Source organism: Erythrolamprus reginae, chromosome 2, assembly GCF_031021105.1.
Source record: "Erythrolamprus reginae isolate rEryReg1 chromosome 2, rEryReg1.hap1, whole genome shotgun sequence".
Classification (NCBI taxonomy): Eukaryota; Metazoa; Chordata; class Lepidosauria; order Squamata; family Dipsadidae; genus Erythrolamprus; species Erythrolamprus reginae.
This window is the reverse complement of record NC_091951.1, coordinates 172,994,419-173,006,489: the sequence shown is the minus strand read 5'-3', so window position 1 is coordinate 173,006,489 and position 12,071 is coordinate 172,994,419. Positions and strand designations below refer to the sequence as shown.

Genomic DNA, 12,071 nt, shown 5'->3' with positions numbered 1-12,071 from the left:
ATGCTTCTGCTTGGAAGTATGGTGTTGAATTAATTATGGCTTCCACAATTTGTAGAGCGAGAGTGAAAAAATGGCCACCTTTCTTCCATCCATCCATCCAAATGAATCACCATTAAAATGATCTGGAAAGAAAAAAGTACACTGAAAACACTCTGGTAAAATGGACACAGAGTAGTTGTGGTCCCAGGGGGGTGTATTAACCTAGTTGGTTTTTTTTTCCATTTCAGCTCATGGAAGCCCTCAAAGAACAGGAGGAGATCAACTACAGATTGCGCCAATATATGGACAAGATCATTCTGGCCATCTTAGACCACAACCCATCCATCCTGGAAATAAAAAATTGAAGATTGGGGTGGGAAGGGAGGTGGTCAGATACGATGCCTTTAGATCCAAATATCCCTTATTTGCTACTGTATATGAACTTATAAATATATACATATATATAACTCTCAATACACACGACAGACAAAACACAAACACACACACAACACACACATATATATATTATATATATATATATATATAAATAGAAAAAAAACTTGTGTGGATACACAGGGCGTATTTATATGAGCTTAGTATATTTTGTGACTCATAATTTGCATCGATCCATTTTCCATGCCCTTTCTCTGTGAGGATGCTAGGGATTATAATTGAGAAATTACAAAACTAGATTTTGCACTGTTTTAGATACTGGACAGAAGAAAAAAAAAGATACTACCTCTAGATGAAAAGATAAAAACCGATGGAAACTATCTTGTGCCAGGCCTTTTCCTAGCCTACCTGTCTTTATGAATTGCCTCCCTGTCGTCATCACGGAAATATCTTGTATTATCAGGTTGAATTTTCACTGGTGCTGCTGGCTGTGCTGTTTTAACTTTGCCCGAGTTATGCTTCTGAAGTCCGCTCCTTGGGTCAGAATGTATGTGTGATGCATAGTGGGTATTCCGGATAATTTGCAAGCTTCTGCTTGAACCAGGGCTGTTTTAATCAGAAAGCAGTTTCTACATCTCGAACCCCATTGGCTACGGATCCTTTGGGGTAGTGGCCAGTCTGTTATATTCCAGGGGAATCTGGGGTACCCAAAAAAAATCATGGGTCCTGGGGTTTCATATTTTCCCGAACTATTCCTGAGGTGCGTTCCCTGGCTTTTGGGTGTTATGACAAGATCACCAAGGATCTAGTGATGGGAGGATCACCAAGGATCTAGTGGCGGGATCATAAATGTGCATTGGGGCTACAAAACGGTCTCAGTGCTGTTTCATGTTCAGCAACAGCATTAAAAAGTGGTAGTTGCAAAGAGCTATTTGGTTCCATGCAACGTTTTTGTTCATCGATGAGAACTCGAGGCTGCCACCATAACAAATAGAAACCAATTGTTTTTAAATCACTTTGCTTTATATTGTTTCATGTCAGCATTTGTAAAAGCACCCTCTGCTAATAAAGCAGTTAAGAAGTAGAGAAAGATTGGGTTTTCTTAGGCACTCGAGGGTGACACCCTGTTCTTAAGACAAGGTAACATTTTAAAAAAAATTTACAGTTTAGGAAAAAGGTGTTTGTTTATACATGCTAATATTTATTAGATGCCATTTTGGAGTTTCACTGAAAAGTTTTGCCTACTTCACTGGGGGTGATTAGCGCAGAAAAGCCAGAAATGACTGTTAATCGAGCATCACAGCTTCCTGCAGTTACAGGAAAATACTCAGTTCACTTTGTGCCATCAATAAATACTCTCACATTGATTCGGGTTGTTCAAGCTATCATCACCTCCACCACCACTTCTTCTTATTCCTCCTCCTCCTCTTTCAATTTTGCTTCTGTAACATAAGCATTTGTTTTCAGGGCAAGCCCTCATGACGTTTTATATATAACTACCCAGGCATGCTCAAAGGAAATCTGTAAAGTTAGGGGAAGGCATGTGCAGGGACCATGGCGAAAATGAGTTTTGTCTTTTCACTTAAATATTTTTTTTCCATTCCTGTCTGAGATGTGTTTTGATTAAACAAAAAAGCAACAACAACCAGGCTTTGTGTGTATTGCAGTAATAATTCTGGTGTATGAATATGTGCAGTCACATGTATGTGAGAGAAGAGGACTGTGTAATGACCTGTGGGCAGGCTTCATGGTCTTCCTCCATGGATATCTGCATTACAGTTCCATAAGCCCCGTTCAGTATAGGTGGGGTCCAAACATGATGGGATCTGTAGTCTAAAAATATCTAGGAAGCCCCAAGATTGGCTTTCTCATCCCACGTGAAAAGGGAACTGCGTATAATGAATTTAAAAAAAACTATTGGTTCATACAGTATGTATTGTTTTCTTTCATAAGCATTTCCACTTTCAAATTGTCTCCCTCCCCATGGTGTCCTAAGTAAAGCTTGCGTAATTAATTTGAGAGTCTATTCAAAGAATAAAAAGATGGGATTTGAGGTTACTGTATCTGTTGAAGCTTCTAAGCATTGATACTCATTTCCAAATTATGTGTCAGAATGGTATCTAAATTATAACATTAAGTATTTTGCATTCAAACAAGTATGCAGAAGTATAAATCTGCTTGGGGGGTGGGGAACTGTGATTATAAATTGGTTTAAATTATTTTAGGGTTTTTAATTACATTAATTGGATTAGATGTACCACTATGTTTTTTATATATGTTGTGAACTGCCCCGAGTTCTTGGAGAGGGGCAGCATATAAAGCAAATCAAATAAACTGGGGGGGGGGGGACAGTGGCAGATTAAGGCTCACTGACAAATCTCAGTGCCCCCAGAATCAATTTTTATCTTCTTTTTTTTTTACAAATCTTTTTTCTTTCTTTCTCAACTTTGTGGTGCCCACTTTGGGCCTGGGTGCCCTAAGCACATGCTTAGTCTGTTTAATGATTAATACACCACTGGCGTGGGGTCATAGTCTTGTGTTTATTGGCTGTGTTTTCTAATTAGTACCAAGTGAGCTAATACTTAATGTGAGGTGGTTCTGGCTAAAGCCAAACATTACTTGTTACTCAACATCTAAACTTCTAATACCTCTTTTGGTTTTGACCTCCTGCATTTGGTGGGAATGCAACTGAATTCTTCAAGTCATGATCAAATAAAGGAGAACCCTGAATTCTTTTCCCAGTCAGGATTTGCCATGCCTTGCATAGCCTAAAAGAAATCCTGTTCCAGATGGAACCATTTCTCCCATTTTTCTACAATATCCACCAATCCGCAAACTATCACAATGCTTCCTTTGTCTGCCTGGGAAGGGAGCTGATGCTTTATGTAACAACAGGGACCACTGGAGAATGTATGTTTTTACAGGTTGCCTTTCAAGAGTGGCTACTTACTCCAGCTTCTTTTTGGTTGATCCTGCTGATATCTCCATGGTGAGAGGAGCTGATGACTTTGTCAGTTGAGTTGACGGGGTAGGAGGCAAAATGTATCTGAAAGAATTGGGCATGTTGACTTTGGAGAAGATTGAGGGTGAGAAGTTCTGAGAGAGAGAGAGAGAGAGAGAAATCTCCACCCACGTGTTAGGAGGTGGAGAGGTGAAGGAATAGAAACTGAAGGAAGGGTTTTATATGAAACACAAGAGTAATTCTGATTGAGGAAAGTGAAGTGTGGTTTCCAAGAGGTGGCAGAAAGGCAGTTTTGCTTACAGATTAAATTGGTTTGTATTAGCAAGCATTGAGGGAGAGAAACCTTCCCAATGTGGTGCCTCCTAGGTTGATGGTGCATCTCAGGGTAAACTATCATCCAGTCCTTCCTGAAAGCAACAAATCAAGAAAGGCTGAATTTTCTTATAATGTCAAGAGACTGTACTAAATTAATCCTTTGCTATCAATTCACACAGTATTCATGATTGCCTGTAAATGAGTCTTTGTGTCCATTTGCTTTCTTCTTCGGTCATAGATGATCCATAGAAATATGAAGCAATGTTTTGATGATGTTTCTAGGAGCCAGCTAAATTTATTTACCCAGTTGTCTATATTATATGATTTCTTTTGCTTTAGCACAAGATGTTGGGAGGAATAAATGCAGATACCTGAGGCCTGCTTGTCAGCATAACTTGTTTAGAATTCATGTACCTGGACATATGTTTCTACAAATACTAATGTTTTCCAGCATGGCTTCAGATCAGGAGTTGTTGAAAAGCTAGTCAGCAATACAACACTGTGTAATAATGCAGTAATAAGGCCAAAAAAGGAGGGGCCGCAGCACATTAACAGAGGGTAACTTTACCAGGAGTGTGTTCTTCCTGGTTCAGACTAGTTCGCCCAAACTGGTAGCGACCCTCTGATGATGTCACAATGACATCATGGATCTGGTTCAGTCAGTACCGGCCAATGGGTGCCACTATCTTTAAAAAAAAAATTTAAAAAAAATTTTTTGAGCTTATTCAGAAGCTGAGTTTCCAGCACTGTGCATGCAGTTGCCATCTTGGGGTTTTATGGGGGGTGGGGGGGTCAGACTTTTTGGCACTGTGCATGTAGTTGCCATTTAGTTTTTGGCTTTTAAAATTTCTTTGGCGCTGTACACGCACGAGGTGTGCCACACAGTGCCCAAGGAAGCGAACCAGTAGCGAAGTAAGTTAGAATCCACTCCTGCTGTTTACTTACGATGGGACATTTTGAGTATGATGGGACATTTTGAGACAGGTTCATGCCTTTGAGCCAAGGCTACAAGAATTGAGTGTCTTTAGTAGTGGAAAATGAAAGCAGGGTGCATTGCTGAAATTAGAATTTAATTTTTCCATCCACCACCATCATGTTAGGCAAAAATAGATGCTTCTAAACTCAAGTATAAGATCAGAAATTACAAGAATTGGGTGTCTTTAGTAATGGAAAATGAAAGCAGTGTGGATTGCTGGATTACATTGAAACTATAACTGACAGGTCTCTAGCTGAGAGAAAGTCACTATTTCTGAATAGGCATAGATAGATTAATGCTATAAAACAAAGATTACCATGTAGGATACAAAAAGGATACTTGGTAGTTAAAATTGGTTTTAATCTATAGGCACAAAACTTGTTTGCTAAGAAAAGTGCCCTAATTTTAAAGTTTACAGATGTTCACTGTGAATTGCAGGATCTTTGTCACTGGAACTGGTTTTTTAAAAGACTTCAGCTGCTAAGAATTTTGGAAGTCCACAAATTTTAGAGGTCACCAAAGTAGGGACAAGATCAATGTCATGCTTCAAACAGTAGTAATCTTTCTGTGCTCTGAAGAACACAAGGTTTTATTTGCAGTGGTCCCTTAAATTTCTGATGCTTTCTTTTGGGCAGAATAATTTGTCATCACCTATAGCAGGGATAAGGAAAGTTGGCTCTTCTATGACATGTGGACTTCAACTCCCAGAATTTCTGAGCTAGAATGATTGGCTCAGAAATTCTGGGAGTTGAAGTCCACAAGCCATAGGAGAGCCAACTTTGTCTACCCCTGACTTACAAATCTCCAGTGCAAGGTGCATGTTGTAAAGAAGTAAACCTATCCATGTGCAAACCTGAGTATGAGAGGCTGCTAAATAGATAGGAGTCACTTTTAGCAAATGGGATTTACTAATTAGAATCTACCAATACTTCATTTTCTCAACATAATTTCTCATCACGCTGTGGGAACATGTTTATATTTGCTTAGATTAAAGTACATTAGTGTATGCTTGTCTATTGAGCCAGGTTTTCTTGTGTATTTAAACAATGGGGCAAGGCACTGATGTGACAATCCAAATATAGTTAGAACAAAGTTTGCTTTTACCTGATCCAGAACTTCAAAATTCTGCTAAGGTTGAAGAACAGCTGGTTGAAACTGAGACACTTGGTTTTCAGTCTCCCTTATAGGTTCTCGTCCCTTTTCCTAGTTATTGGATTCAGTTTCTATTCTATAATATAAAAACAAAAGAACAACGGCTTCTCTAAAGGTAACAAGTGTTCACTGGACAAGTAATCCCTGAGGTTAAAACAATAACTTTCAAAACTTTTAATAGGATTTAAGACATCCTGACCACCATGTAGATTTGATTTATTTTCATTGAAATCATAAATACAGTTGCATATTACACTGAACAGGATACATTTGAACTGCTCTACTTTGAATTGTACAATGTGGGAGGTTTAGTCACTTTTCCTGTCCATTATTTAAAATTGCGAATTTTAGGAAAGCATTATTAATCTCCACAACAAATGAATTAGAAATTTCCTATCCAGTAGTAGGGCACAAGCTTAAATTTCTCAGTGAAATCTAAAATGTTATCAAATTGTTTAATTTTTAAGAATTGATCAGACAATCTGAATTCCAAAACTCAAAAGATTCTGAATTTTGACTTTCAAATAATGATGTAAACCTTGACAACTATTATCTGGCTTTTGAGTTTTCATTCTGGGATATGAAGAGAAAGAAAAGAGGCTAAAACAAACTTGTAGGTTATAAATCTGAGCTGCTTCTGGTATTTTGGCTTAAATAGCATTGGTGGCTCTTCTTCCTTTAGGACAAAAGACTGGCTGCACATATTCTTTCCTTTTCTGCATTCCCAAAGCAATGGTCACCTGTAGCTGGCAAAGTGAGGCCCTTGTAGCAACTCCCTCTTTGGCTGATAAATGGGGTCAAGTTGACTTCCCTTTGGCTGTGATTGTATTCCTGGCAAAACAAAACAAAACACATAGCTTCTCCGGAATCCTAGATTCCCCTTGTTGATGATAGAAAAAATAAGAGTGTGTTCCGCTCCTGCTTTCTGATCATTTTTTGGGGAAAATGTAATCCAGTGTTATCCTTGTACTTCTGAAGTGGCATGTCAACACCTTAGAATTACAGATAGAGGCTGTTCAGAATGTCCATACATGTACATATGTAAGATTACAAGAGGAAAAGATGGAAATAATTCACCATTAAAGAATGGAGCTATAATTATGCAAATCCTCAGTTCAGATTTATCACTGCTCACCCCAATTTATGAAATTAGTGAGCTGGTCTGTCAAAATGAGCAGGGCAGGGGGGAAAATAAGCATCTTTGATCTGTATGTTACAAGGTAGTAGCTATGTTCAATTTCCAATGTGTTTTTGGTACTGATAGAAATTGAGAATTGCTGTATTTTTTTATTGTGGGAACCACTATTGTAGTTTCGCTTTATTGCACAGATTGTAGTTATGTGTAAGGACTGGATTTTTAAAAAATTATTTTGCATGATTTTAGTATTTTTGTGCCTTCTATTTGACTGTGTACAGAATTCATGTCTATTGAAATTTATGCTATTGGCCACAGGTTTTTATATGTTCGAAGTCTTTTATTTTTATTTGATCTTTATTTTGCCATCCCTACCCGAACAATCTACTGTAAATGTGTATATATAAAATAGAACTAAGTTTGTATTTCACGTGCCTCACTAGAATGTAAAAAAAAAAAAGATGTATTCATTTTGTACAGAATGCCTTTCTTTTACTTAGATGCACTAATTTTTGTCCTGAGCACATAGTGAAATAACTGGTTAGCTCTATTTTCTTTTAGCATTGCTGTGTTAAATGGAATTATCTCTTGCCCTTTTGTAAAAATCCAATTCACATTCATTCGCTGTCACATACACAAACTATGATCCTTCCTGATTTGTTGTCTTTATTTATAATGGGTTGCATCATTTCTGTCCGTTTTAGAGTTTACAGCACATTAAATTGATGGCTTATCCAAATTAAATATGTTATTTATTTCATTCTAAAAGGGATTGTGAAGGTTCCTCACTTTATGTCAGGTGAACTGAAGCAAAGTCTCCCTCAATTCAATATTGAGTGCCAAGGCCCTTCTCTCATCTTCAGTTCCCTTCATTCATCCCACCATAAGGGAATATTCATCTTGCCTTAAATTGTAAGACTGCCGAGTTAATAAACTATGTTGAATGCCAGAAAAAATATACTGCAAATACTTAAATATTTGCCAGCTTTCAGGAGTAATTTTTTTCCCAGCCTGGGGATCAAAATTGCATTACTACTCTGAATATTATGGGACATTGCCTTACACCAAACTTTGCTCAATCAGCTTTGCCTGTTCAAATTGACAGTGGCTTTCTAGAACAGCAGAAAAAGCTTTCCTGTTGCCTGATGTTTTCATCTTAATATGTCAGTTTAGTACAGCATCTTTTGCCAAGCTGAGCATATCTTCAGAGTTAGGACCTCATTATTGCATTAGTTAATGTTCTTCAGTGGTATCACCAAATCTACCCCCAATTCAGAATAAGTTTCAAAACTTCTGGGATTTTCATCAATGTTTTTAAGATTGTACGTTGATAATTTACTAAGAACATGATTTTTTTTAAAAAAAAAAAATCTCGGTCTGCCTTAACTTGAACTTAACTCAAGATTTCTGTGGAAAACACATTAATGGGTAAAATGAGGACCTAGATTGTTGGGGGCAATAGGCGGATTCTGTAAACTACTTAGGGCTGTAAAAGCACTATGAAGCGGTATATAAGACTAAATGCTATTGCTATTACACCACCACCCAGCAAGGGTCAGTCAAACTTGAACTCAAAAACAGCCTATAGAATTTCCTCTGCATGGCGCCATGGGAGTCTGACCACCAATCGGAGTGCATTTCTTATACAGGAACAGGAAACCCAAGGGACTCAGCATCTTTTCTCCCTTTTTTTCTCTTCACATCTGGAAGCATGTGATCCACCTTTTCTGTTCAGGAGCTCAAGCCATGTGCTCCTGTCCACCATTAAACCTTATTTCCAAGCAACTTCCATGAATCCAGTGTCCCCCCCCCCCCCACTTGGAGCTGAACCCAGAAGAACATTTCTTACATCAGTGCTGGACCAAAACATGGTTTATGCAGCTGGATTATAATGTCAAACAGCTGGATTTATTGAGCTAACCATGGTTGGAGCAAACCAACACAATGTTTGAACAGGTTATTCTCACGTGCTCAGAGTTGACCCGAACCAAGGGGCCACAACAGAAGTTAGAATCCTACAACAGTTCAAAAACCCAAGTTGTATTTCGTTATTCCCAATAATAAAATGCCATAGCCCAGTATATTAGGCAAAGAAGCAGTTAGTTCATTGTTATTCCCATATTGGCAGAGAGACTGGGATACAGAATCCAACAACCCATTCCTCTTTTGCAAAAGCCTGCCCTTCCTCAGCATAATTTGATCTGTATATTGCCAAAAGGTCATCAAGAGAAAATAAAATTGGCCGCTAAGTGTCTTCTAATGTGACATTATTATGCCAGAATTCAATTTGAATGACCCTGCTGGAATTTAAAATATTTGATGAAATGAGTTGGAAAACACTAAACCAATGCCTCAAAAACACTTTATTTTATTTTTATTACTTCTGAATGATACCTTAGAAATTGTTGCTCAGAATCATAAGCAAGTATTATTTGAACTTACTGCTCATCTCTCACTATCATGGAACTCTTGATTTATTTTTTTCCAGTAAAACTTTGGTCATCCTAATTTCCTGTGCAACAGAAGGAGTAACACAAAAATATAGTTAAAGAGAACAAAGCTCCGGTGTCTGGACTTGTCTGAGGCTGCAACCTAAATGTATATCTAATTCTGCTGCTTTTGGGAACCTGCCATATTTGTGGAACAATGTTTCTTTAATTAAAAATAAACCTTTATATTGTCAGCAGCTCCATCCAATTGATCTATCTATCCCGACCACCAAATAGGCCAACAATTAGAATCTCAGTTTTGTAGTAATCATAGTTTTTATTTCAGATATTGACCACCATTGAATGAAGTTTGCAACCATCCATTCTATTTTCTGGGGAATAATTAAAATTTACCGGTAGCATTTCACCCCTGATTGATAGGCAGTAATAAGAATGGGGAACCAGAACCTATATCCAGAGTATAGGATGGTAAATGAATAGAGTAATAACACATCCTATTACAACATTGTTGTTTACCTGTTATTTTTAAGAACTGGCGCACAATTGTGCTTTGTAGAACTAAGATTTGACACCAACTCAACCCAATCAACTATTTTTAATAGCTATGAACTGTTTTGAGACAGCTCATTATTCAAAGCGGCAATCTTTGCTGTTAGATGTCAACATGAGTATTCCAATTACTGTACATAAAAATCTTGAGTATAAGGGTATCTCTTCAAAAGCAGGCCTGCTTTTTCCACAAGATCCAGTACAGGGATCTGCAACCTTAAACACTCAAAGAGCCATTTGGATCCGTTTCCCACAGAAAAGAAAACACAGGGAGTCACAAAATATGGGTGGGTGTAGCCAACTCTCACTCCCACCCAGTCACATGACCCCAGCCACACCTACCCAGCCAGTTATTAGAGCAGAAAATTGGTTGTTAAAAAACGCCGGGAGCCACAAAACCCTCTTTGACCCCCCCTCTCCCTCCCTTTTTCTCTCCCACTCCCTCACTTCCCTCTTTCTGTATCTATCTCTCCCCCTGTATCTCTGTGTATCTCTTTCCCTCTCATTCCATCTCTTTGTCTCTCTCCCGTCTCCCCCTTCTCAGTAGCTCTCTCTGTGTCTATGTCTCTCCCCTCTGTGTCTCTATGTATGTCTTTCTTCCCCCCCCTCTCCCCATCCCCAATTCTGATGAGGCGTCAAGCACTCTCACAGTGCCTTGTGCAGCATATTGAACTTCAGCATGCTTCACATTGGGGGAGATGGTGTCCCCTCCTCTTCCTTAAGTCCATTATGACATGGAGCCACAATGTGATTCTGTACCACTCGTCCTAGCAACAGGATGTGACTTAGTTACGAGCCCAAAGCAGCAGGAGATGGGGGCTGTCTTGAGCCAAACGTGGCCCAAAATCAAATATAGGGCTGCTTCATTCCTGGACTAAAGCTCAGTCCATCACCCTGCCATGTTCCCTCCTCCCGCCAGCAGCTCTTCAGAGATGGGCGCAAGCTCCAGCCCCAAGCAGCAGGAGGCAAAGGCTGCCTTGAGCACAAATGTTGCACAAAGCCATTTTCAGGGCCATTTCCAGCCAGCCTCCTCTCGTGACCACCTTGCCAGCTCTGTGAGGCTGGGTGTCAGGTGGAAGCCATCATTTGATTTGGAGACTTTGGCCTGTCACATATATTAGAATGTATTAGTGCTGGAGAATTTGGGAGAAGCTGCCAAATGAGGGCTGTAAAGTTGTAGCCATAACAAATTCCTTTAAGATTCTCAAGGTCATCCTTTGTTCAGCACCTGCCTGGAAGTGAATGGGAGGACTGGACACATTGGCAGAATCAGACTGGGCCATGTGATGAACTTGTGGATGTGGGAAGAATCAGTGCCAGTCACTTCTCCATCTCCCGCCACTTCCCTTACCTTCTCAGGCTAGTCAAGGAGCGACTGGAAAGGGAGGGAGAGAGGCAGAACCAGTCAGTGATGGGATCACCCGACAGGGAGCCACAGCAGAAGGCTCAAAGAGCTACATGCAGCTCCGGAGCCAGAGTTTGCAGACCCGATGTAGTGCACTGTTTCTTAAAAGTGTAGTGTTATAACCCTTGAGAGTTCCCTAACATCTTTTCAGGGGTCCTTGAAATCAAAATTATTCACCAATATTTATGTTGAAAAAATAATATAACTTTAAGGCCCCATCCAACAATCTTGAGGAGCAGTGGCAGCAGCAAATGGATCCATTTTTAATATGGTAAATATTGATCGATATAACCCATTCAAATAACATTTTTTGGGATCCTCCATAACTTTTTAAAGTGGGAAGATATTCTGAGAAAACAAGTTTATTCACCTAGCGTGCAGAAAGATTCTCATTTGCTTGCAACTATTCAGATATGCTGCTTTGTCACTTAGTTTAATAGTTCAAGCTATTTTCTTCAGAAAACCAATAAAACAACCACTGCAAAACATACTTTAGGACTGCCTTTAATTGAGTAATTTTATAAAGGAATAAAATAAAAAGACCAGTATAAATTGAGGAGGAAAAGAGAAAGAAATCACAATTTTGTAAAAAAACCCTTTATTTAGTACTGTCTTCCATAAAGGGGAAAAAGAAATGCACTCTGCACATGCTCGGAGATACCCACTCCTAGGTGGCACTCATGCTTGAAACTCCTGCTCATTGAGCAAATCAAAACTCTGCAACCCAAACCACCTTAAACATATAAAACATGTGG

The 12,071-nt window shown here is 39.0% G+C and overlaps 1 protein-coding gene across 1 annotated transcript in view; it reads left to right on the top strand.

The window, feature by feature from the left end:
* The window catches only part of RAB11FIP4 (RAB11 family interacting protein 4), a 74,249-nt gene extending 66,598 nt beyond the window's left edge, over positions 1–7,651 (top strand). Inside the window, exon 13 of the mRNA XM_070740459.1 lies at positions 228–7,651. Within this exon, the coding sequence (XP_070596560.1) occupies positions 228–344 (117 nt within the window). The 3' untranslated portion in view covers positions 345–7,651. The remainder of the gene's footprint in view (positions 1–227) is intronic.
* Positions 7,652–12,071: the final 4,420 nt, after the last annotated feature.